This window comes from Erinaceus europaeus, chromosome 9 (genome assembly GCF_950295315.1).
Source record: "Erinaceus europaeus chromosome 9, mEriEur2.1, whole genome shotgun sequence".
NCBI classification, from domain to species: domain Eukaryota; kingdom Metazoa; phylum Chordata; class Mammalia; order Eulipotyphla; family Erinaceidae; genus Erinaceus; species Erinaceus europaeus.
Window position 1 is genome coordinate 111,910,288 of NC_080170.1, and position 27,477 is coordinate 111,937,764.

At 44.5% G+C, this 27,477-nt stretch overlaps 1 protein-coding gene across 3 annotated transcripts in view; it reads left to right on the forward strand.

Moving 5' to 3' along the window:
* Positions 1-27,477, forward strand: part of DGKG (diacylglycerol kinase gamma) — a 273,168-nt gene that overhangs the window by 172,250 nt on the left and 73,441 nt on the right. For all 3 annotated transcript variants that reach the window (XM_007519772.3, XM_007519774.3, XM_060198557.1), the window contains one exon: positions 3,652-3,742. In XM_007519772.3, the coding sequence (XP_007519834.1) occupies positions 3,652-3,742 (91 nt within the window). The remainder of the gene's footprint in view (positions 1-3,651; positions 3,743-27,477) is intronic.

The following is a 27,477-nucleotide window of genomic DNA, read 5'->3' on the forward strand; positions in this document are numbered from 1 at the left end:
CCTAGTGTCTTGGTATGCAGTGACAGCAGGCTGGAGTTTGGTTTCCTTCCTGATCTCATAGCAGCTGAGCGAAAGACCTCAGATAAGCCTGTCAGTGAAGTCCTTAGCAACAGCATCTCAACATACACAAAGAAAGCTTCAGTCTCATCTTCTGCTAGGCCACTGGGCCTGATGCCAACATCTACCTCATGCCTAATCCTACAGGGTCCCGGGAGCCATCTTTATCTTCTTAGCCTTTATCTTAACAGGAGTCTACTCCTTTTTCTGTCCCTGCTTTTGTATGTTTAGTCACTTTAATAATCAGGACAAAGACGACCAAAATAATCTGTTGTTTCAAATAAAGCTAGTATCCGTTTCCCTGAGACCTTCTTTAGGAAGAGAAGACTTTGATTATTGATAAGACATCAACAACATTCATTCAATTAATTTTTTAGATATAGGAGATTAGGGTCATCTGTAGATCTAGAACTGTTCTAGATAATTTTACACAGTTCATTTACTATACGGGCTTGGGGCAGAGAGGTCATTTTCAGGACCACTACATGTTGACTTTTTTTAGATACCATGTTTAATACCATGAATTAAGTATTAACCGTCTATGGATAAAAGAGACTTTAAAGGGGAGGGAGAACTTTCTCAAAGTTACATGAACCATAAAGGACAGAATCAGAATTTGAACTCAGATGGTTCCTTGATTTCATGGGTGGGGTTGCTACATTAAGTCACACTCCTCTCCTTGTTATGAGTAGCTGAAATGTTGACCCTGAAGAAGAAAATAGCTGAAGGGCAAGTCATGCTTGTGTCCCAGGAGTGGCACCTGGCTTTCCCTGTTCCCATCTGTGTTGCAGAAGGCTCAAGTGAGGTTCTACTTCAGCCTCACTTCTGGGTGAGCTGAGCTAAGGAAAGATACCCAGTGTCTTGGGAGCATCTGATGTTTCCCGAGGGTCAATTATGCTGACCCTGACCATCTGAGGTGGCAGATGCAAGGCCAGGAGACTTCTATGACATATCCAATTCAAGCTGGAATTCCCCTGCCTGCTGGTTCTGGGAGGTCATGACAGTCTTTATCAGACTATTTCCTAGGACATGTGCAATCACCAGCACCCCAGGTCCCCGGATGTGTCTATTCACAATGTGCCAGCAGTCTGGTTTAACAAGGGCTACAAAAGGGAAAAAATGGCCTCCAGGAGCAGAGGATTTGTAGTGCAGGTACCAAACCCCAGCAATAATCCTGGAGGTAAAAATTAATTAATTAATTAATTAAAATTTAAAATACATAAAATTAAGAAAAGAAAAGAGAAAAGGCAAGTGTATGTATATAAATGTTCCACAGATTACAAAGTCGAAGGGTTGTGGGACTAGAATGCACTTCTCTTTTTTTAATCTTTGTTTATTGACTAGAGACAGCCAGAAATTGAGAGAGGAGAGCGTGGTAGAGAAGGGAGAGAGACAGAGAGACACCTGCCACACTGCTTCACCACTCACAAAGTTTTTACTATGCAAGTGGGGATCAAGGATTTGAACCGGGTCCTTGCTCACTATAATGTGTGAGCTTAACCAGGTGTACCACTGCCTGGTCCCCCATCTTCTTCTTTATTTAATGCAGACCAGGAAATAAACCCAGGACATTGCACATATAGCCTCCCTCAGCGACTTATTTCATGCTCTTTAAAATTTGTTTAGAGAGAGAAAGAGAGGAGAGATTGAGAGACAGACAGATTAGAGAGACACCATAACACTGCTGTGCCATCTGTGATGCTCCCATGTAGTGTTGGAATTCAAAGACAGAGCCTTGTGCACACTAAGGTGTGCGCTCTACAAGATGAACTGTCTGTCTTCCAACGCCATGATTCAGTCATTCTGTGAAGCCATCCTAACCATGACCTGAACCTTATTAGATCATCCAAAGAACCACCTCTGGCCAAAAATAATCTGTGGTTTCCGGAAACTTTTATTAAAACTCTAAATCTCCTACCAATAACTTTCAGAAGTCATGATTGAGACCAGCAATGATATTTGAAAATAGAATCACAATGCAGGTCTCCTGGCTACAGAGAGGCTCTTCTACCAAAGAGAAATGCTCAGCCTTGACATTTATGACAATCTGTGTTCTCTCCATGAGTGAGTCTTTTGCCATCATTGTCAAGTGAAAGGCACTGACCTTCATTCTATCCTGCCTGAAGAATCCTCACTTTGAGATTGAATCAACACTGTCCTCTTTCTTCCATGGTTATAATTTCCTTGGGCTCTAGAGCAATGTTTCTCAAAATCCTGACAACTGGTTGACATACAGTGATCACATGAGTGCTCACAAGAAATGCATATTCCTAAGCCCCATCCTCCACTTTACAAGTTGGAACCTAGAAAGCAACATCTTAATCACACTTCTCAGGTGATCCCCCCGCCAGTACCAAGAAGAATGTGAATTATTTTTAATCCTTCCTCAGAAAAAAAAAATCTGTTATCTTGTAAACTAGACAGGTGTTCCTTCTCCTAGCCAGCCACCGATAATGGGATGACAGTTGGGATGGGAGGAATCTCTGAAGGAATACCTTCAGAAATACTTCCTGGTGAGACCATCTGATTAAAATGACAGAACACACCACTGGGTTTTTTGTTTGGTTGGTTGGGTTTTTTTTTGTTTGTTTGTTATTTTGTTTTCTTCATAAAAAATTATAAAATTTAAAATACTGGGTTTTTAGTCCTAATGCAAGCAACTCTATCTCTAGATGAAGGGTTATCATAGCTTTAAAAATATAATTGGGGAGGGGATGGGTTATGGAGATTGGGTGGTGGGAATTGTGTGGAGTTGTACCCCTCCTACCTTATGTTTTTGTTCATTAATCCTTTCTTAAATAAAAAATTAAAAAAATATATATATATAATTGATCGTGATCTGGGAGGTGGCGCAATGGATAAAGTACTGAACTCTCAAGCATGAGGTCCCGAGTTCAACCCCCGGCAGCACGTGTACTGGTGTGATGTCTGGTTCTTTCTCTCTCTCCTCCTATCATTCTCATTAATAAATTTAAAAAAATTTTTTTAAATACACTTGATCAAGTGTGGAAACTATTGTGACCAAACCACTGTGTCTTCACTTTGACGGCAAACCTATGTCTTATTCCCTCTGTTCTGTGTTCAATCAAAGCACATAGACAAAGTTGCACAGTTTAGTGGAAGGTTAGTCTTCTTCTGTCCTGAGATCAAACGTTTTTCAAATCTCAAATGGTTGTCTGACCTGCTGTTTATATCCCGACTCTACCCAAGGGGAGGGTCTGGTTCCAGCCCTCGGCATTAGTGGCAGGAAAGGCGGTATCTGCAGTGTGCTTTCACCTGGCACCACTCTGATTGATTTTCGTGGAATTCTTCCCTTGATCCAAATGCAGAAGCAAACAGGCCTTTCTCCTGTTCTAAACCAGAAGTTTAGAGAGCAGTTGGCGATTCACCCAATGCAGTCAAGATGGCTAAGAAATGAATGGGGTCTAAATTCCTAGCAAAAAAAAAAAAAGTTGGTCTTCAAAAATTCCTGATCATCTGATTAGCAAGTGCTGGAAACATAATCTAGGGAATAATGTTGAGAGCCTGGCTCCCCCAGTGCCAACAGTGAAACTATCCTACAATATTGACTTATCTCTCTGCTTCATGATCCAGGATGAAGAACAAGTTGTGGTACTTTGAATTTGGCACTTCAGAGACCTTTGCAGCCACCTGCAAGAAACTCCATGACCACATAGAGTTGGAGGTAATTTATTAAACAGGGTGGAATGGGGGGGGGTGTTCCTGGACCTTGGTTTTGCTCTGTACATTCCCTCTTGGATCCTGAAGACTTGCTGCAGAACATAGAACACTGGTTATACCATCATTCTGAAGCCCCAAATAACTCTGTTACTTCACTTGGTGGAAGGAGGCTCCAGTGGTTTGGCCTCTCCAGGGGTGTTTATGAACTGTGGGACCTCGAAGTCCAGAGCACCCAGAGCCATATTAATTCCAGCCTTTAGCCCTCAATCCACTAGAGTCCTGCAATTCCCCTCTTAAGAAAAGCAAATATTGGGAGTCGGGCTGTAGTGCAGCAGGTTAAGCGCAGGTGGCGCTAAGCACAAGGACCCACATAAGGATCCTGGTTCAAGCCCTGGCTCCCCACCTGCAGGGGTGTCGCTTCACAAGCGGTGAAATAGGTCTGCAGGTGTCTATCTTTCTCTCTCTCTCTCTGTCTTCCCCCTCCCCTCTCCATTTCTCTCTGTCCTATCCAACAACAATGACAACAATAATAACTACAACAATAAAAAACAACAAGGGCAACAAAAGGGAATAAATAAATAAAAATAAATATAAAAAATATATTTAAAAAATAAAAGAAAGAAAAGCAAATATTTAGTTACCACCAGTATAGGGAGAAGAGCTGCTAGTGGAGTAAAGGTAATGTCCCAAGTCTGGTAAAACTCTGGCAATTTGTGGCCACAGGGTGACATTTAAGGCCCCTGAGGACCATATATAACACCAGTTGTCACAGCTGCTTCAGTGAGCTAACTCAGATGCTGAGGGTCAGCCCTTTTGGCTGTGAATGCTTTGCAGTCACTCTAAAGACTGCTGAGTTTGATGCTTTGCTGACACTATCTTCAAATTCTTGATAACTTTTTTTAGACGATATCTTTTTTATTATTTTATTTATAAAAAGGAAACACTGAGAAAACCATAGGATAAGAGGGGTACAACTCCACACAGTTCCCACCACCAGAACTCTGTATCCCATCCCCTCCCCTGATAGCTTTCTTTATCCCTCTGGGAGTATGGACCCAAGGTCATTGTGGGATGCAGAAAGTGGAAGGTCTGGCTTCTGAAATTGCTTCCCCGCTGAACATGGGTGTTGACAGGTTGATCCATACTCCAAGCCTGCCTCTCTCTTTCCCTAGTAGTGCGGGGTTCTGGGGAATCGGAGCTCCAGGACACATTGGTGGGGTTGTCTGTCCAGGGAGGTCTGGTTGGCATCATGTTAACACCTGGAATCTGGTGGCTGAAAAGAGAGTTAACATATAAAGCCAAACAAATTGTTGACTAATCATGAACCTAAAGGCTGGAATGTGCAGATGAAGAGTTTGGGGGGGGGTCCTCCATTTTGTAGATAGCTAGTAGGCATCTTAGTTATATTCCAAAGGCCTATGACTATATTAGTTGTTGTTTTTTTCCTTTCCCCTGAGCCTGAAATCTGATATGCAGGTGCATCCAAGTTATTGTTTGGGGAGATGATGTCATGGCTGCAAAAAGGATCAGAAATCTGGGTCAGGGAAGAGAGTAGTTCCCAAATATGGGAAAGGTGTATAAATGTTGATGACTGTAAACCCCATTTGATCTCATCTGGGGCCCATATTCAGTTTAGGAGCCTATGTGACCTCTGTATCCCTGTGGATCTGAGCTCACATTCTGTGGTCATGAGTAGGAATGTTTCAAGCTGCCCCAATATCAGGACCCATCTTCCTCAGGTGTAACATAGAGAATGTTGTCCATCCTCCCTTTAGCGGATGGAACATTCTCTAGTGTTGTTGATCCAAGTTGAGGGCAGGGTCCTAGGAGGGCCCACAAAGGGGTCTACTGTGTTGTTCCTGATAGGAATGACCAGTAACAATGGAGAGAGGGATTTATTCCAGGTCTAGGGCCATCATGTGTGTTTGGGAATCTCAGGACTCCCCAACTAGGGCCCCAGCTGGTGGGGTGGCCTGATAGTGACTAAAGAGTCATCATTAAAGTATGCCAGTTTCTTGCCCTTTTTTTTTTTTTTTTTTTTTGCTGTCCTTGCTTTGATAAGGTTAGCTTTAGAGTGAGTGAGAGAAGTATGATAGGAAGAAGGTGAGGAGGGTATTCTTGATAACTTTTAAGGAGAGGCTTCTGCCTCAACCTCAGCCTCAGCCTATGTCACTGATCCTGTTAGTGAACTTGTGTTCAATAACTTTTCCAGCCCTGGTGGAAAAATTTAACTGTCAGTTTTCATCCCCTGGCTGATAAACTGCCCCCCACCGCCACCCTCCCTCTGCCCAGCGTCTGCTGGGCTGCTCTTGTCTAGTCCTCTCATTGTTATGAGGCCTCCCTGGTCTATATGTGCAGATACAAACTTTTTTTTTTTTTTTGCCTCCAGGGTTATTGCTGGGGCTTGATGCCAGCACTACGACTCCACTGCTTCTGGCAGCCATTTTTTCCATTTTTGGGATAGGACAGAAAGAAATTGAGAGAGATAGGGAGATAGAGAGGGAGAAAGATAGACACCCGCAGACCTGCTTCACTGCTAGTAAAGTGCCCTCCCACCTCCCACTCCTGCAAGTGAGGAACTGGGGGCTCAAACCAGGATCCTTGCATAGATCCTTGCACTTTGTACTATGGGCTACCCACTGCCCAGCCCCAGACCCAAACTTCTGCATAGTACCTCTGTGTCCACTCTACAAGGACCTCAGGCCCAGTGGTCCTCTAGTCTACAGTTCTCAGCCACCCACCCTACCTTCCCTGGAGGTTTAAGCCTAGAATCTTGTTTTTATTTGAGGAAAGCAAGGAATTTCTGCTGGGGTGGTCTTGTCCTGGCTCTTAAGCTTCACCTGAATCAGGTTGGTCCTGGGCATCCCTTTGAGAAGGAGCATTTGGCCCAGGGCATTGTGGGAAAGCCCCACCACTCCCTGCCAGAGGGAGCTATGGTCTAGGGAGTTTTCACAAACAAAACACAAAGCTAGAGATCCTGTGCTTCTGTTTGACTCATCTGCCTGCCTCTCCCATCGGTTGCTGGGTTACCAGCCTAGGATGGGAGGAGCCTGGCCAGCTTAATCCCTGAATTTTTGGCCAGCTCAGTCAGAGTGCAGAGAGGCCCAGGAGCCAGGGTTACAAGTGGTGCTACCTGCTCCTGGGAGAGGCTGAGGAACCAGCCCTCCTCCCTTAAAACACAAGCCCTCTATGCTGGGGACTGCAGCAAAGCAAGAGAGGGCTCAGCTGGGAGCTGAGCATGGCTAACAGCGATGTCCATGTATTTGTTTTGTTGGCACAGATCATCTGTGGGGTCTCTTTAAATACACCCTAAGTGAGGCCCAGCCCTGCCCTAACCATCACCAGCTGCAGGCACACAGCGACTGCTTGTTCTCCCTGCAGCTGGCCTTGAAACTGTGCCCAGAATAGCACAGCCCAGCTCCCCTGGCTCTGTGGCCCGCCCTCCAGACTCCCTCGTCAACCTTGTCTATGGTCCCCTCTGCATCCAAGATGCGACAGCCTCAGCTCAATATCAGTAAGGGGGTGGGAGTGGGGGGAGGACAGTGGTTTCTCTGCTAAAGAAACTGGTGGCCTCTGGAGGGGGTGGAGCTGTTCTCACTGTGGGTCTTTGGGGAACACTTCCTGTTTTCCTTACCTCCTCATAATGGCTCTTTTTAGTATTTATTCATGAGAGCCAGGGAGGTGTTCATGTGACAGGCAGCTTCTGACAGCCTGCAGGATTAGGGCAGGCATTACACTGGCATCAACACAGCACTGGGTGGGTGGGCCTGGTACTGAAACCCAGAGAGGGGGAGAGAGAGAGGTGAAGGGTGGGATGACAGGTGGCAAGAAGCTGCATCGGATGCTGGGAAGAGCACTCAGAGAAACCCTTAAGAAGCCAGTGAGCTTCTGCATGTGGCCACTGCAGCTGAGGCCCGTGAGGACCAGCCTGCAGTTTGTCAGCTCCAGGTCAGCAGTCCCAGAGCAGCCTGTGCAGGTTATTTATATTGTGTGACACCATTTTCAGTCACTGAAGCCTTTATTCCAGAGTCACACGAAAACCCTGTAAACCAAGTCTTATCAGCCCCATTTCACGGAAAAGCAAGCTCAGGCACAGAGGTTTCGAAAGGCAAAGGAAGACAGGAGGGTGAGAAGAGTTAAAAAGAAAAAGGCATGGGAGTTGGGCAGTAGGGCAGCAGGTTAAACGCAAGTGGTGCAAAGTGCAAGGACCAGCGTGAGGATCCTGGTCTGAGTCCCCGGCTCCCCACCGGCAGAGGAGTCACCTCACAAGCGGTGAAGCACGTCTGCAGGTGTCTGTCTTTCTTTCCCCCTCTCTGCCTTCCTCTCCTCTTTCCATTTCTCTCTGTCCTATCTAACAATTACAACAATAACAACAACAACAATAACTACAACAATGAAACAGCAAAGGGAAAAAATTAATATTTTTTCTAAAAAAAGGCACAAAAGAAAGAAAAAGGCACATGCTTTTGACAACCTAGTTTCACTTATTTGACCCAGGGAAGCAAGCATTATCGTTGTTTTAAAATAAGAAAACTGGGCCAGAGAGATAGCTTACTAGGCAGAGCATGCACTTAGCAATATACAAGGTTCAGGTTCAAGCCTCAACAACATGTGGGAGTCCCTCTAGCCGCAGAGCTAAGACGTCCAACCCAGACTTACCTGAAACCCAGGAGCCTCTGGGCAGTACTGGGACTTCCAGCTCAAGCAGCTTCTCATCCAGATGTGGACTATCCCTGTTGTTTTCATTCCCAAGCTTTAATCTTGACTTCTTTTTTTAGATAACATAGAAAGCAGCAGTGTGTTTATCCTATTTAGTAAGAAGCGATCTCAGGAAATAATTGCAGAGGGTAGCCCTAGATGCTTCCTTGTCATATATGTACGAAAGGGCCTAGGATGCAAATGTGGTTCCTGGAAATGTGGGCGCTCTATAAAAATGTAGGTGATCCTGACTAAGAAGCCAACATGGCACCCTCACCTCTGGCCTAAGGCGGTCTCTCTGAGTCTGTGATGTCTCTTCCTCCTCACAGCAGTCCTAGATGTTCATTCGAATCTGATTTTACCTGAACAAACACAGTGAGTCACCCTCCCCACCTAGGCCCAGAATAGTCTTGCAAAGGATTTTAGACATAATCACAGTTCAGGCAGACTTCGACTCGAGCACTCCTTTTACATACTGTGGAAATTTTTCATTTCACTGGCTAAAAATAAGAGCTTCCAAAATTCCTTGATATTTCATCTAGTCTGTAACACAGTGCTCACAAGGGAAGGCTAGCCAGTTCCTCTAATATGAACCTCTGCATAGGGAAAAGTGAGTCCAAATTTGGAAGCTGCTCCAAAAAAAAAATGTTATGCAGTATATTTTGAAGCTCTACATCAGTACCCCACCATCACTACCACCCCCCACCCCTGCTTCCCAACTGAGGATTTTCTAAACAATACAACAAAGACTTGAGGGTGGCATAGCAAATACTCTCACTTCTCACCACATACAGTGGATGCTTGTCAGTATTTGCTACTCCCTTGAGTATTTTTAATCACAGAAATACCTTCTTAGAGACCAAAATGTGCTCTGCAGCTTGTCTCTCACCATAAGTCTCTTTTTTTTCTTTTTAATTTACTATAAAGTTGATTTAATTGTCATTCTTTTTTCCCCCTTTATCGGGGGGGAGGGATTAGTGGTTTATAGTCAACAGTAAAATACAGCAGTTGGTACATGTGTGACATTTCCCAGTTCTCCACATAATATTCTAATCCCCCCACTTGGGTCCTCCTCTGCCATCATGTTCCAGGAACTGAAGACCTCCCCCACTCCCACCCCCACCCCACCCCAGAGTCTTTTACTTTGGTGCAATATACCAAATCCAGTCCAAGTTCTGCTTTGTGTTTTCCTTTCTGTTCTGATTTTTCAACTTCCATCTATGAGTGGGATCATCCCATTTTCATCCTTCTCTTTCTGCCTTATCTCACTTGATTCCTTCAAGCTCCATTTGGATGGAGTGAAAAAGATGAACCCACTAATTTTAATAGCTGAGTTATATATATATCTCACCACTTACTCAACCTATTCATCTGTTGTTGGACACTTGGGTTGCTTCCAGGTTTTGGCTATTACAAATTGTACTGCTATGAACATAAGTGTACACATGTATTTTGGGATGGGTGTGTTGGGTTCCTTAGGATACATCCTCAGGAGAGGATATTGAGCCACTTCTAGCCTTCTGAGAGTCCTGCAGACTGTTCTCCACTCCATGAGTTTCTTGAGGTCCTCCCCTGTTGGTGTTGGTAGACTTGGTTCACTGTTTTGTTTTGTTTTTTTAAAATATTTATTTATTTATTTATTTATTCCCTTTTGTTGCCCTTGTTGTTTTATTGTTGTTGTTGTTGTTTTAGTTGTTGTTGTTGTTGTTGTTATTGAATAGGACAGAGAGAAATGGAGAGAGGAGGGGAAGACAAAGAAGGGGAGAGAAAGATAGACACCTGCAGTCCTGTTTCACCGCTTGTGAAGCGATTCCCCTGCAGGTGGGGAGCCGGGGGCTCGAACCAGGATCCTTACACTGGTCCTTGTGCTTAGCGCCACCTGCGCTTAACCCGCTGTGCTACCGCCCAACTCCCTGGTTCACTGTTTTAACTGCTGTCTTATGCTCTGAGCATCGCCCTTCCCAGGATTGGTAAAGAGGAGCAGAAGTAGAAAATCCTCCTCACTGTTAGTGGGAATGTCAGGGGTAAGTCACTTTGGAGAGAAGGTTGGTTAAAGATGCACTTCAGACTAGGCGGCCCTGCAACCTCTCAGCTAAGACCTCGAGAATTTTCTACAGGTGAGTTCACGAAAGAATAAGCACAGGTGTTTAATAGAGGACATTTTTTATTACTACAAAGCAGAACCAAACAAGATAACTCTGCTATCCCAAACCTTTAAAAAGATGGTCTGAGTGAAAGTACTAAATGCCACTGAAGTGTACACTTTCATCTGGGGGCTTTTCTGCCATGCAAACTTCATCTCACTGTTTCAAGTTTGAATTTTGCACAAGAGAGTATGGTGGGCCCTGTGCTAGGGATATTTGGTCCACTTCATGATAGGGATCCCATTTTGACTATCCTAAATTCTAAAGCTAAGATTCAGCATAGCCATATGCATGGAAGGAAGGTAAATAAGGCATTAGATTACTTTAAGGTTGGGTAAATACCAATAGCTTTCAAAAGAAATTAGTCAAGCTTAGATTAAGCAGCTTGACCAAGTTCATCCGACCAGTAAGTGTCAGAATATAACCTTAAGGGCTCTCACGTTCCAGCTAGGGGCATTCTTTTACCCTTATTTATATTCACCTGTAACAGCACAACACATCCTTAAATGAGAGAGGTAGAGATCACCAAGCACCCTGACCTCCAATGGTGTCAGCTAAATATCCCCAGCTTGGACAGGTAGAACCAAGCTTGAAAAAATGACAGTGGGCACTGACCAATTACTCAGTCTATCAACAAAGCTGTAGTGATTCCTAGAAAGACATGATGGAAGGATATTTATGGGGGAGGGAAACTGGAGAGAACATCAGAAGGAATTTTTTAAATTTTTATTTATAAGATGGAAATACTGACAAGATCATAGAATAACAGAGGTATAATTCCACACCGTTCCCACCAGCAGAACTTCATATCCCATCCCCTCTTCTGATAGCTTGCCTATTCTTTATCCCTCTGGGAGTATGGACCCAGGATCATTGTGGGGTGCAGAATGTGGAAGGTCTGGCTTCTGTGGTTGCTTCCCTGCTGAACATGGGTGTTGACAGTCCAGGTCAATCCATACTCCCAGCCTGTCTCTCTCTTTCCCTAGTGGGAAAGGGCTCTGGGGAGGCGGAGCTCCAGGACACATTGGTGAGGTCGTCTGCCCAGGGAAGTCAGGTTGTCATCATGTTAGCATCTGGAACCTGGTTGCTGAAAAGAGTTAGCATATAAAGCCAAAAAAAATTGTAGACTAATTATGAACCTAAAGGCAATAATATTGCAGATGAAGATTGAAGGGTCTCCATTTTGGAAAAAGCTAGTGGGTCTGTTTTAGGTATATTCCAAGGGGCCCGTGACTTTATTAGTTTTTGCCTGAGTCTGACAAGCAGGTGGAATTTTAAGTGCTTTCAAAATATATGTTAGCAACCTGATTCTTCACTGAGTCCTAGAGTCAAAAAGAAAGTTACAATAGTCCTTAGAGAGAGATTCTCCTCCCATTCTCTTCCCTTCCTCACTCAAGCCTATGATTCCATTAATCTAGCATCTTCCTTTTCTTATAAGACTATACAAAGCAGCTCCTTTTAAATTTTTATTATTTATTTTAATCTTCTTCTTCTAGCGTTTGCCCTTCTTCCGCAGCCAGTCAACAGCGTCAGGTTGAAAGCTGGCAGGAGCTGCTTGTTGCCGGCTTTGAAAGTGACTGGGATCCATGTGGATTCAGTCGGCTAGGCAGGATCGTCAGTTTCCCCAGTGAATGGGGACTCACGGGATGCACCACGAGAAGGTCGATCCAATGCATCCCACTTATTTTAATGAGAGAGACAGATGGAAAGAAAGACACAGAGTGAGGCGGGGAAGAATAGAGAGAGAGCTGAGCTCTGCTCAGCTCTGGTTTATGGTGACGCAGGGAGTGAAACCTGAGACCTCAGACCCTCAGGTGTGAAAGTCTTTTGCAGAGCCGGTATGCTGTCTCTCCTGCCCACAAAGCGGTTCTTGACATCAGGTATTTTCTTAGTCAGTCTGTAGTTCTCACTACCTTAATTTCTTTCTGATCTCTTCTACTAAAAGTGCAAACTTCTTATCATGTTAAGTGAGACAAGTCAGAAGCAAAAGGATGAATATGGGATGATCATAGACAGAAGTTGAAAAACAAGATCAGAAGGGAAAGCACTAAACAGAACTTGGACTGGAGGAGTTGGTGTACTGCACCAAAGTAAAAGACTCTGGGGTCGGTGGAGGGGAGGGTTCGGGTCCTGGAACAGGGTGACAAAGGAGGACCTAGTGGGGGTTGTAGTGTCGTATGGAAATGCTATGCATGTACAAACTATTGTATTGCAATACAGTTTCAATTAATGTCAACCATTAATGCCCCAATAAAGAAAAAGATGCAAACTTCTTTTCTTGATTATAAGAATAATTCACATTCATGGTAGAGCACTTCAAACAAAGGAGCAGAAAGGAAAACAACAACCAAGGACCAACCTAGTAATAATATTGGCTTTATTTCAACCCTGTAATATTTCCATTTGTTTCTTTCAAATTAGGGCTCAGTAGGTGCTCTGTATTAGTCTTCAGTTTCTTAAATCCTCATCCATTTTTAGTATTTTATTTATTTCATTTTGTAGAGACAGAAAAATTGTGAAGGGAGAAGGAGATAGAGAGGGAGAGAGAAAGAGAGGCAGCTGCAGCCCTGCTTCACTGCTTATGTGCTTTCATCCATGTTTAAATGTAGCTTTTCACCCTTCCTATCTTTCTGTTTTACCCATACACAAACTCCACGTTTCCTTCACTGATTTAAAACTTTTTAGCTACTATGGAAAAACGGGTTTCTGTCAGTTTTCTCTCATATAACCACATTCTTTGCATGCAATGTTGGACATATAATTTTTATCTCTTTTAAACAACCTTCCTCTTTTTTTTTTTTATTCCTTACAATATATACCCTGTATTTCACTTTAAGATTCCATTCATCTATATGATTCTTCTTTCCTTGCAGTTTTCCATGTCCTTTGTTTTTTCTGAATTGCTTTGATTTCCTTTGTCTTCAGACTCCTGGCTATACATACTTTGTATCTTGCAAGGACTTTGGAATGACTTTTAAGGACTAATTCTCATGCCTACATTTCACAAAGCAGGAGGGAGATAAACTGCACGTTGGATAGACAGAGTCAAGAAGGTCTTAGAGGGCCAAGGTTGGGGTCACATGACTCAGCATGTTGGTTTAAACGGGACTCCCATAGCAGGTCCCTGGAAGATTTTTCTAGGCTAACCTCTGCCCCAATAAGATTAACTTTTCTACCACCAAGGACTCTTAGTAAAAGAATAACTCTCCCAGGCAATGTCTACCAAACAAATGCAACTTTTAAGCAATAATGAACTGTGGATCATTATCAGTAAAGAATGCATTTATTCTCTCAGATCTTTTTTTATTTTTAAATAAATTTTTATTAGTGACTTTCAAAATTATAAGATAAGAGGGGTATGATTCTACATCATTCCCACTACCAGAGCTCTGTGGCCCTATCCCCCTCCAGGGGAAACTACAGTTGTTCTCCTAAGGTGACAGATAATAGGTTGAATATATGTTCCATTTTTATTCACTTCTACAGCCCTACCTTCACTTCCTTTTTTTAAGTCATACCTACACCTGCTACTACTTCTGAGTGCCCTTCCTTTTTCTTCTTCCCACTGAAAGAAGCAAAACAGTGCTTGGCTTTCTTTGGTGTTTTCGAGATTCTCTTCCCTTTTGGTGATAGTGTGAAAAGAAAAAAAAAAAAAAAGATCACTGGTGGCAAACATTTAGGGTCCCAGTGGAATTGGGGTTCAGAGCCTCTGGTCTCTTCCCCTAACAATTCCCCCCTCTGGGAATATGAACCAAAATTATGTTGGGGTGTAGAAGGAAGAAGTTATGGCTTCTGTAATTGCTTCTCCACTGGATATGGATGTTGGCTGGTCAATCCACACCCCCCAGCCTGTCTCAGAACTTTTTAAATATTGAAAAGAATTGATGATCTTTATCTCTACACTCAAGAGATTCAGGGACTTCTAGGGAATGAACTGTTGCAGTGCTTTTCTTTTTCTTCTCCAGGCAGAGAAACACACACACGTACAGTCTTATTAGCTATAGTAGATCATTGTCTCTCTGTGAGGTCATGAACTTCCATGAGCGAAGCACAAGGACCCGCATAAGGATCCTGGTTCGAGCCCCCGGATCCCCACCTGCAGGGGATCGCTTCACAAGCGGTGAAGCTGGTCTGCAGATATCTGTCTTTCTCTCTCTCTCTCTCTGTCTTCCACTCCTCTCTCCATTTCTCTCTGTCCTAAACGACAGCAATAACAACAATAATAACCACAACGATAAAACAACAAGGGCAACAAAAGGGAAAAAAATAGCCTTCAGGAGCAGTGGATTCGTGGTGCAGGCACTAAGCCCCAGCAATAAACCTGGAAACAATCAATCAATCAATCAATCCTTTAAAAAAAAAAAAAAGAAAGAAAGAAAGAAAGAAAGAAAAGAGAGTATAATCTGTGTGGGAGTAGACAGCATAATTTTTATGCAAACACTCTCATGCCTGAGGCTACAAGGTCCCAGGTTCAATCCCCTGCATCACTATAAGCAAGAGCTGAGCAGTGCTCTGGTTAAAAAAAAAAAAAAAAAAAAAAAAAAGGGAGACAGGCAGTAGCGCAGTGGTTTAAGCACAGGTGGCACAAAGCACAAGGACTGGCCTAAGGATCCCAGTTGGAGACTCTGGCTTCCCACCTGCAGGGAAGTGGCTTCACAGGCTTAGGTCTGCAGGTGTCTGTCTTTCTCTCCCCCTCTCTGTCTTCCCCTCCTTTCTCCATTTCTCTCTGTCCTATCCAACAACGACGACATCAACAACAACAACAATAAAACAAGGGCAACAAAAGTGAATAAATAAATAAATTCTTTTTAAAAAAACCTAAAAAAAAGTTGAGTATAATCTAACAAGGGACTGAATAGATACCGTTGTCTGGTCTCAGAGTACTTACTTATCTTTATGAGACTGGCTTCCATCATCATAAGTTTCATTTATATAGCACAAATATGTGTGCAGATATATCCGCAGGTTCATTAGGAATAACAAATTAATTATAACAAGAATCACTAAGCACTTATTGCACAGCAGGCTCTGTCCTGGCACCATTGTACCTGCTTGGCACAGCAACAGAGGGGAGCTGAATAGGAAGAAAACATTTTCTGCCCAGGGGATAGTCTTAAGCAGATTGTATGTACATTGTCTTATTTAATCCTCTTAACAATTCCGTGTGGTCTATGTCATTGGAATTATTTATACAAGGAAACTAAGTCTCATAAAGTCAAGTAAGTACACCCAAGATCAGGTAAGTGTCAGACTGAGATTCCCCGGGACTACATGCCTCCCACAATGCCACAGTGCTCCCTGTACAACAGTTCTCTTTTCTATTTCTGCTTTCTACCTAATGCTAGCACACCTAATAGACACCATGTGTCTGTGTAATTAGTAGTGAGGCTACCACTAGGGACCCGGCATGCAAATGAGGCACTCTGCTGTCTGAAGCAGAGTCCATCTTATTCATTCTCTATCCCCAGGCCTAACACAGTGCTGGAAATGACTCACTGCTCTATAGGAATTTATTGATTATAAAATCAAATCTAAGTGGAAAAAAAAAAGACTCCAGTTGGTGTGAACTTTGCTGAAAATTACTGTTTGGCCAACCTCAGACCCTATGTTTCTGGTGGGAGCCACCAGAATGAAAGGACCCACTGTGTCCCACTGTGTCCCGTGGTAACAGGAAGGGGACATGGCAGAGCTGGCAGCCGGCACACAGGTCTTCTGGCTCTTCACTGAGTGGGAAGCCCTCCTACGCCCGTCTCGAAGCTGGTGCTGAAGACTTTGAAAGTAGCACAGGGTCTGGGACAACTGTGAATCCAGGACAGGAAATGCCAGAGTTCTCCCACCTCTTTCCCACCAAAGAAAGTTAAGATGGTGAGTGGGCAGAGCCCATATGGCAGCAGGGCTGCTGGGCATCTCGTGTCAGAACAAATGACCCTGCATGGAGAAGGGGTCTCTGTGTAAAGCCCTCTCATTTGGCCCAGTGGCCTACCTGCCCTTTAGTGCTGCTTCTTCCTGTAGCTACTAGCCCTGCCCCTTCTGCAGGAAAGTTTTACCCCTTAGAAAGCCTTAGCCGGGGAGTCAGGCGGTAGCGCAGTGGGTTAAGCGCAAGTGACACAAAGCGCAAGGACCTGTGTAAGGATCCCAGTTCGAGCCCCAGCTCCCCACCTGCAGGGAAGTCACTTCACAGGCGGTGAAGCAGGTCTGTAGGTATCTTTCTCTCCCCTTCTCTGTCTTCCCCTCCTCTCTCCATTTCTCTGTCCTATCCAACAACAATGACAACAACAACAATAACTGCAACAAGAAAGAAAGAAAGAAAGAAAGAAAGAAAGAAAGAAAGAAAGAAAGAAAGAAAAAGAGGAAAGAGAGAAAGCCTTAGCTGCCCCCAAATTGGCCTGAGGACCCTTAAAAGACAGCAGAGCCTCTTAATCTGCATCCAGACAAGAATGCCTCAACACACCAGGATTTTTAAACCAGGGAGGGTGGAGCAGTGGAGAGGAAATGGCTTTGCCTGCTCTCCAACTCTGAGGCAACCCACCACCATGAGCTTTGAGAAACAGCAGTTCTGTTTTGGAAACTGGCACCCAGGCTCACTCCTGGAAATGAATTTGGTCCCCCCCTCCCCTCCAGCTGCAGTGCTCTACTTTCTACTTCCAACACCCCCTTCCAGCTGCCCCTCTCAAAGGCACCATTGTGCCCGCCTGGCACAGCAACAGGAGAGGGCTGAAGAGGAAGAAAACATTTTCTGCCCATGGGATGTTCTTAAGCAGGTTGTGTGTACATGGCTTCGATGTCACATTCCTGGAGCCCACACAGACCCGCCAGAATGCCATCATCCCTGTCCCAGATGGCAGCCAGTCAAACTGGCCCACCAGAGCTCACTGTCAGGAAGTGCACAGCACACAGCTGGGTGGGCCAGGCTGGTGGCAAGAGTGGTCATGATGACACTTTTCAGTAAAGCATTCCAGCCTGCCAAAGCAAGGCTAAGTAGAGACTCCGAATCTCTGAACTGGAAGGGAATTTAGTCTCACTCACTGCGCAGCCAAAAGATTTCATCTGGCATCGTCTGATAAGTGCACATTCACCCTCCTCCACCTCCTGAGTATTCCAGCAGCATGTCCATTGTTGGGCAGTTCTGACTTTCAGAATGTTATTCTCAGCGTTCAACAAAGATACGTGTCCCATCCACCACCATATCCATTTATTTTGTCAGCATTGACCACAGTGCTTGGAACACAGTAAGTGCTCACTCAGTGTTTGTAGGATGCAGGACTGAATCCTCCCATCCAGTCATCCTGTTTCCACCCTCTGGGGACATGTAGAAATGCCCACTTACTCTTCCACAGAGCTGAAGATCAAGTTCCGCGTCACCGCCTACTGATCTTCACTGAGCTCGACATCCCAGTTCGTCCTATGACTCAATATGCAGGCCTGTGAACCTGTGGACCTCTCTCCCCTTCATGGACTCCATATATGCTAGTGTCCTCCTTAAAATGAAGAATCCTTTGTGTCTAGAATATCCCAAAAGTGGTCTTGAAAGTGCAAAACACAAGTTTAATAGGCATCGGGCTCTGTAAACTGGGCTGTTTTCTTGATTACATTGTTCGCATCTCATGCAGGTAATCTTCAGGTCCATGAAGCCTACCATGAACCTGACTAAGGTTGGAAAAAGAGGACCTTCCATAGTCAATGCTTCCTCAGTAGTGAAAACAAGGATACAAAAACTAGCACTGCAGGGCTGTAGGCTATAACATATATGAAGTGCTTGGTACATAACAGTTATCCCATAAATTATCTACACTAATAGTGTCACATATGTGTGTATGCATTAACATCTAACTGCCCATGACAGGCATCAGCTCTTAAAAATGATATGAAAGGATCTCTCTGTATATAGGGGAAGAAGCCACTGTCCTGTAAGATTTACACACCTACCAAGCCATTACTTTATATAGATAATAATGGACTATCTTTCCAATAATGCTATCACCACTCATCAACGCTACTCAATTTATTGCCTTTTCTTTCCCTCAGGATACACATCAGATTGTGGACACAGAAAAAAACATTCTCTCTAGTGCTTCTCCAGAGAAAACAGACATCATTGTTTGCTCTGGCTGCTTTTCTTTCACTCCCAACAAATATCTTCATTCTGGCCACAGGCCCTGCAGATATGCAGATATCCACTTCCTCCCCGTGGTGTGCTGGAGCCAGCTTGTTGGCTGGCTCCTCTCTTCTCTGCTTTTGGTGATGTCACGTTATGGGCTTGAAACTGGCTAGAGTGGGAGGATTTACACCGTGAAACTCCACCATCCAAGCTGCTCCCCGCTGCCACCCAGATCCTGCTGTTAAGCATTTAGCAACCAGCCTCTGCTGCATGGGGTCTATCTGTGCCCCAGTCGACATTCTCTCTCCTCTCCTCTCCTCTCCTCTCCTCTCCTCTCCTCTCCTCTCCTCTCCTCTCCTCTCCTCTCCTCTCCTCTCCTCTCCTCTCCCCTCCCCTCCCCTCCCCTCCCCTCCCCTCCCCTCCCTTCTCCCCTCCTCTCCCCTCCCCTCCCTTCTCCCCTCCCCTCCCTTCTCCCCTCCCCACCCCTCCCCCTCCCCTCCCTTCTCCCCTCCTCTTCTCCCCTCCCCTCCCCTCTTCTCCTCTCCTCTCCTCTCCTCTCCTCTCTTCTCTTCTCTTCTCTTCTCTTCTCTCTCTCTCTCTCTCTTAACTGGGTACACCACTGCCTAATCCCCTCTCTTCTCTCTTCACGTCTCTGTCATATAAAGCATGTCTTACATGCTCTTTTCTTGTTATCAGTGATATGCAGAGATATATTCATTTAAAGTGGGCCACTCTCCAAATGAGTACAGCCAACCCCATCCTTACATGGCCAAAGACCCAGGTAGTGTACAGAGTGATACACTGGTACTTTGTCTTCACCTAATGTCTACCAACATTCTGCTTTCTCCCTCAAACAAAGGAGGCTAGGGGGAGACTTAATGGCCAGATGTGTGTCAAACGCTCTCTAACCTTGGTTTTATATCTTGGGTTCTGACATGGGACAAAGGCAGCATCCTCTGAAGAGAATCGAATTCTATCCGGATGTGTCTGAACATCATATACTCCCTCCTCAACCCTCTCTCTTCCTCTTCATTATAATTGAAATACTGTTTTCCCTAGAAATTTCCAAAACTTCCCTCCTTTCCACTCCTAGAGTTACCACCCCACCCATTTTTCTCCTTCATTGGAGTTGGAAAGGATGCCAGTATTATCCCCAGACCAGTGTTCTACCATCTTCAGCATCGTCTCCACTCCATCTACTTCCTTGTCAGAGACATTGCCTACTTCCTCTTCCTTCTATGTATTCATCCAGCAAATACCTGTTGAGTGCTTTGTCTGCCTCAAATATTCACGAAAGCCCTTTTACCCAGTTGTGTCTCCATTTTAGATCCTGTCTCCCCCTCCCATCCCATTTATCACCAACCCATGTGGCTCTGTCCCTTTACCCTAGTCCTTGTTCACCTTAGAGCCAGAAGATAAATCCTGATTCCAGCAGGAGATAGCTGTCTGAGTGTCACACCGCTGTATAATCTAGAAAGGTGATTTACTGACTCTATACCTCATTGCTCTCTTCTGGTAATGAGACATGATCTTTATTTTTCCATCTGGTTTTTACCATTCTAAAGTGTGTTTTTGACCTTCATTCCTCTACCAGAATTTCTCCTTAAAAAAAATACTCATGACCTTTTGGTTAAGTCACCAGAGGGCTAATTCCAGATCAGCTCACTTTGATGAGTTGTGACAGTGGACTGTTTCTTTTTTCTTTCTTTTTTTTTTTTACAGAAAAGCCTCTCACAGCCTTTCAAATTGTTCAGTGAAAACACAAACATAGAAAAGAAAGGGATTCTTTTTGGAGAATGACTCCAACCCCGAGGAAAATTCATGGGGAAAATAGTATTGTAGAGATTTAAAGAAAGTACAGTTAAGCAGGTCCTGGAAAAAGATGACAGAGGACCTAGTGGGGGTTGTCTTGTTATGTGGAAAATTGAGAAATGTTATCCATGTGCAAACTATTATATTTACTGTCGAATGTAAAACATTAATTCTCCAATAAAGAAAAGAAAGAGAGAAAGAAAGAAAGAAAGAAAGAAAGAAAGAAAGAAAGAAAGAAAGAAAGAAAGAATAGCTAAGGTACTAGGGTGTTCTCAGGCATATTCTGCCAGAGTATTGTAATGGGATTCGAGTCATCACTTATGCTCTATAGGACCAGAAAGACAGCTCACCTAGGAAGGCGCTGTTTTGTCATGCACATGACCAGGATCTAGCCCAGCCTCTACTGCACTAAAGGAAGCTTCAGTGCTGTGGTGTCTTTCTCTCTCTCCTTCTGTCTTTTTACTCCTATTTGAGAAATCCAACCCAGAGCAGTGAAGCCCTAGAGACAACAGCATGCATATATACTTATACAGATAGGTATATAAATCTGTGTTGGTTTATTTTTGTTGTTGTTGCTTGTTTTTGTTTTTACCAGAGCACTGCTCAGCTCTGGTTTATGGTGGTGTGGGGGACTGAGCCTGAGACTTTGGAGCCTCAGGCATGAGAGTCTTTTTGCATAACAATTATGCTGTCTACCCCTTATATATGCTTTGTTTTTTTAATTTTTTTCTTTTTTTCTTTTTATTTATAAAATGGAAATATTGACAAGACTATAGGATAAGAGGGGTACATTTGCACACAATGCCCATCCCCAGAGCATTGTGTGCAAAGCATCCATATCCAATCCCCTCCCTTGATAGCTTCCATATTCTTTATCAAGGGATAAAGTATGGACCCAGGATCATTGTGGGGTGCAGAAGACGGAAGGTCTGGTATATATGATTTCTTAATAGCTCTGTAGTAGAAGATCTAGACTGACACCTAGATCCATCCATCAATCTGAGCATAACCAGAGAGAGGGATACCAAACTGTGTGCCTCCTAAATAAACGTCGATATAGCATATAAACCCAATAGTCTTGCCAAAAAAAAATTTAACCCTGAATCTGTTCCAGCTCCTGGATCTAAAAATTCCAATTTAGTGAAAACACAAAAGATGGAATGTGAACTTACTAAAAAAGACATTTCAGATATGCAATCAGCAAAATCCTAAATCTGAAAAGCACCCTCACCTTACTGCTCAGTGTCATTCATATTCACTAAGGGCACCAGTGTCACCAAGGAGGTTGTAGAAAAGTAGACCCACTGAATGACAATCTGCATCTTAATAAGATCCTAAAGTGATTTTTATGCATGTTAAAATTTAAGAAGCACTGCTAACGCAGGACAGGTGACCCATTTCTTTCAGTAAATATTCAAAGGGGAAAGGACTTTATGGATCAAAAGGAACCTGAAAACAGACTGAACTGTAAGCCTTTTGAACAAACCAATTATTTGTTTAAATGAGATTACTGAGAAAAGTTCAACAGTTACTGGATATTGATATTAAGAAATTGTCATTTTTGCTAGTTTTTAAAAGTAATAGTAGCATTGAGTGTTAATTCTGGCTGTTGTGATCTTAATGGTACAGACATATATGTAGATGAAATGATAAAACTATCAGGGATTTGCGATACTTTTTGTGTGAAGGTGGGAAAAAGAACTAGACTAGTTAAAACAGGCTGGTTTGCCAGTCACTGAAGCCGAGATTCGAGATACATAAAATGATTTTTTGCTTTCTTATGTATTTGGAAATTACCATAATAAAAAACATTGGGGAAATATTAAGGACTCGTCAAGGATAGGAGGGAAAAATTGAATTAGCCAGTGTCAGAATACCCAAGAAAACCCACTGTTGAGTTGAAAAAGGAACATTTGGCCCAACACCTGGGATTACACTTCCTATTTGGCTTGGAAGCGATCGGCAGAGGGCAGAAACAGCCCCAAACCTGGAGTCTGAAATAAAACAATCTGTGCTCTAGAGAAAATCGACATGATCTGTAACCTCGTAAATCCAGGTTAGGAGATGGGAGAATTTCCTGGTTGCTAAAAACTGAAACAGGTCATCAAATAAATCATGGGATTTTCTTCTCTGAGGACCTTCAAAAATAGGATCCTCAGGACTGAAATGGAGACAGCCTCGCCCAGGGAAGAGGTTCAGACCCACCACCATTTTTTTTTCCAGGTCACCTCCACCAGCAGGCAGGAAAAAATATCAGTGCCCTCTCTAAACTCTTCTGCTGCCTATCCCTTTCGGGAACTGAATTTAGCAGGTCTTAGTTCTGCTGAGAATTAACAGGCATTTTAAAGAGTAAAGGGTAGCAGGGGAGGGGGCGGGGTGTGAGGAGAGGATGAATACAAATTCCCAGGGCGTCTCATTTGCACAAAAATACACTTTAGCTTCTTAACCCTGTGTCTGGTTACCTACAGCACCTGACCTGCGGGAGGCGGGCGAGGGGCTGGCCTACTACCCCCCCCCATCCCTCGGGGCTCCCGCCCGCAGCCCGGCGCCACCAGCCGATTTTCGGGGCGTGTGCGCGCTAGCTGGCAGGGGACGAGAGCCAGCGCGCGGTTTTCCTGCACCGGGCTATAAATACCTCGGTTCCGCCGCAGCTTGGGGCCGAACCTGCCTGGCCCAGGCCTGTTAGGCGCGGCTGAAGGTGCGCACACAGGGACCGCCGCCCTGGGGGAGCTCGAGCCTGGAGCACCGCACCCACCCATCCCTCGGCTTGGCCAGGGGAGGGGGTGGTGACGTCATGGAACTGCTGGAAGATTTAGCTCAGGAACCCACCTGGAGCTGCGGGTGCTCCACTTAAACCGACCGAGCACGGCTCTGGGCTGCACATACCCCAATCCAGCACCGCAGCTTCATGAGGCCTAGGAGGGCCTGGTGTTCAGAAGGGAGACTAAGGTGCACGTGTGTCCTGGCAGGGTTCTCATTAACCTGGGTCTAGAGGAGAAGCCATTAAAACCCCGGGGGTAGTGGCAGAAGGATTTCAGGCACTGTGTCCCCTTGGACAAAGATTGTGGGGTACACAGGGTAATAATGCAGACAGGTGTTTTGTGGGTTTTTTTTTTTAAATGCAACTGCATTCCAGAGACCAAATAGACTCTTCAAGTGGCTATTTCCCCCTCCCCCACACTTTACTGAAGACAAATTAAAGATCAAAGAGGCTGAGGCAACAACACAGGATCACACAGCTGGCAAGTGAACCAAGATTTACACTCATCTCGCTCTGTTTCCAAGCCCAGGCACGCTCCTACCATGGCCTCTTAATTTTCAAACAGGTACATTCCAGAGGTGGGGGCAAGCGTGATCAACTGTCCCCGGCTCCTCCCGCCTCTTCTATTATATTTGCCCTACTCTGCCAGAGACCCGGTGAGATAAGGGGTCATGGGGGGGGGGCCGGTGGACACTGTACAGAAAGCAGAATGAGGACTGTTTGCTCTTCCAGAAAGAAGTTGAGGGTTTACCAAGTTAATAACTAACACTCCCAAGCTAGTTATGTCTGACTGGAAATGGAGGGGGCAGGGTACACTGAAAGCCGGATTGAGAAGAAAGGTGAATTTGTGCACTGGTGTGTGCCTAGGATTGTCTTGTGATAGTGACTACAGTTTTAAAAAGATTTATTTCAGTTATGCCATATGAAAGAGAGTTTCCCATTCTTCTTCTTCCCATGAGGCAGGAAGGAAAAGAGTAATAAGCCAGGGCACCTGGTACATGTGGTCCTAGGGATCAAACAGGAGAGCTCAGGTACCAAAGGCTGATGATTTGAGCTATTTCCCCAGCCAGTTTTGTTTGTTTGTTCATTTTGGCTTTTGTCTGTTTACTTGTTTCCTTGCAGAGCTGACACAGAAGCAAGATTTAATACTAACATCCAACCTGGAGTGCCAGGCTCTGGTCAGAGTACTCCACAAATTAGGGCAGTGGTGGGGTGATTTCAGTTATTCAGACAACCACTGGAAATGTAGTTTTACTCTAAGTAAGGCATCAGCAAGACTCCTCTTTTGTCCCACAGACTATCTTGAGAGCCTGGCACCCACTGACTGCCTAGGTTCTCATCCTAGCTCTGCCACTTTGTAGGGTGGCAAACTGTAGCAATTTGAGTAATGACCTGAACCCCAGGGAGACCAGTCAGGGGGTAGGAGCAGTGACTCTTTCATCAGGTTCAGCAGGTAAGGATCTCAGGTGAGAACGTAGGGAAAGGACTGGTAGAGTGCCCTGGGAGCTGTCATCTGTGTTCCCTGCTAAAATCACTTTACTGCCTCTCAGAGAGGAGCAGGAGTTTTGACCACCAGTGAAGTCACGTGAAAGAAATTCCAACCTTGAGGGGAAGTAACTACATTGTATAGGTGACGAGGGTACAAGAAGACAACGAATGACGGGGGTTTGTAGAAAAGTCTGACCCAACGGGATTCTGGCTTAAACCTCTCAATAAGAATAGTCTGGAGGGAGCTGTGCAGTGGCACACCAGGTTAAGTGCTCATAGCATGAAGTGCAAGGACCCACGCAAAGGATCCCAGCACCCTACCTGCAGGTGAGTTCCCTCGCAAGGGATGAAGCAGGTCTGCAGATATCCATCTTCCTCTCTCCCTCTCTTTCTCCCCCAACCCTCTCAATTTCTCTCTGTCCTGTCTGTCTAATAGAAAAGAAGAAGAAAAAAAAGGCCCCTAGGAGCAGTGGATTCGTAATGCAGGCACAGAGTGATAACTCTGGAGGCAAAAGAGAGAAAAAAAGAAAGAAAGAAAGAAAGAAAGAAAGAAAGAAAGAAGGAGGAAGGAAGGAAGGAAGGAAGGAAGGAAGGAAGATAGATTAGTCCTGGAAAGGAAGGAAAGTATTCCAAAACAAATTTCTAACAATTTTTTTAAAAAAATATTTATTGTTGCCCTTGATGTTTCATTATTGTAGTTATTATTGTTGTTAGTAATATCATCGTTGTTGGATAGGACAGAGAGAAATGGAGAGAGGAGGGCAAGACAGAGAGGGGGAGGAGAAAGAGACACCTGCAGACCTGCTTCACTGCTTGTGAAGTGCTTCCCCCGCAGATGGGGAGCCGGGGGCTCGAACCGGGATCCCTATGCCGGTCCTTGCACTTTGCACCTAACCCGCTGTGCTACCACAGGACTCCCATTTCTAACAATTCTATACTCCTAAATATTTAGAAGAAAACGGTAGTTTAAAGAAAAAAAAATAGAGTCACCGTGATAACAGCAAGAAGGTCTGGGTTGAGTCCTTGCTTTCAGCAGACTACACACACACACACACACACACACACACACACACACACACACACACACACACACACACGAGCAGGCGGGGACGGCCCTGCAACCTGCTATGCCTACACAACGGCAAGGTGGGCCTGTAGGCGTGGCTTCTGGCAAATTAAAAACTGAGCAGAATGTTAGACATCATTTGAAGCAAAAAGGAGTATGCAAAGCCTGACTCATTAGCATGTTGCCATTCCAAAAAAAGTTTGAGATTTCACAGAGACAGAAGTCCAAACTTGAAAATGGAAGGGCAGATACTAAAGGTCACTACCAGACCCTAAGGTAGAGAACTCATACACATTTTGCATTCCCATGGCCAGGCAAACTTGTGAATGCCCGTCAGGGGCCACTTTGACAAACTAAGAAAACAGGATGGGCTTCATCCAGTGAAGACAGACAGATATCCCATTTTTCAAAAATTCTGGAAGGGCTGATGCATTCTGAAAACACAAAGACTGATACATGACCCAATCCCTGGTAAAGTTCTTGATTAAATTGTTAAGCAAGTATTTAGCCCTTATATGTAGATGTTAATGACTCAGTATTGAGTGCTCTTACTCATTTTCTGAGATAGGTTGTGGTGGCCACTTAGGACATGGTGTTTGATCTCAGTACAGTGCTTTAACCTCTTAGTGTTAAGAACATGAGACTAGGGTGTGGAGACCTAGGTAATAGTCTGGTTCCACTAATAATAAGGTAGGTGACCACACACAGATTCCTTGGCCTCACTGGACCTCATTTGTGAAAGATAGACATGTACTTGTAGGTCCCTCTCATCTGTAAATTCCGTAATGCCATGCTATACTGGAAAATGGCTTGGGTAACAAACCGTTCAGTCCAGAGGATGCAGCCTTAAAATATTGTTGTTAATCATACTGAGAGACATAAAGGGAAAGAGACACTACAGAACCAGAGCTTCCCCGGTGTCATGGTACACTCCTTTGTAGTGCTGGGGCTTGAAGCTGCCCTACCCAGTGAACTTTCTCTAGCCCTTAATTACTGTTTACTGTGCAACACCTTGTCAGTCAAAGTTCAGGGCGCCAATATGCTGGGCTAGCTTCACAGCAGGAGACAGACGATCAGGGACACATGGCTGAGTGGAGAAGCAGTATTTCTTTATTCACAAGTGAACGGTTCAAAAAACTAATCTAATCTAATCACAACCCAAGTCTGTCTTGCCCCCCCCCCCCCCCCCCCGCAGAAGAGTCAGGAACCCAGGAAGTATGTAGGATGGGGGGCGGGGAGAGGGAAGAAGCACGAAAAAGCAAGGACTAAACCAAAATCTCCCGGAGGCAGGGGGAGCGAGACCAAACCAATGTAACAGAATGACCATGTAAATAGACCACAACGTCAAGCAGTGTAACAGAAGGGATCCCAGAAGCAGACTAGAAGCATACCAACAACACCTCATGTGTTAAGCTGCCTAAGTAGGCCTATCTTTGTCCTTTTTATACATGTGTTAATGACATTGTCCTAGTGATAGGAAAACTATGCTAAATGATCACAGAACAAAGACTGTAAATCTGTTAGATGGGCTGGTAGAGACTTGGGTTGAAAACTAACCAAAATTAACTAGCTATAAAGCATTACACCTAAGATACATACATATATATATATATATATATATGTTCAGGATCGAGAAGCACCGGTTGAGAAGTAAATGATGGGTAACGACGGA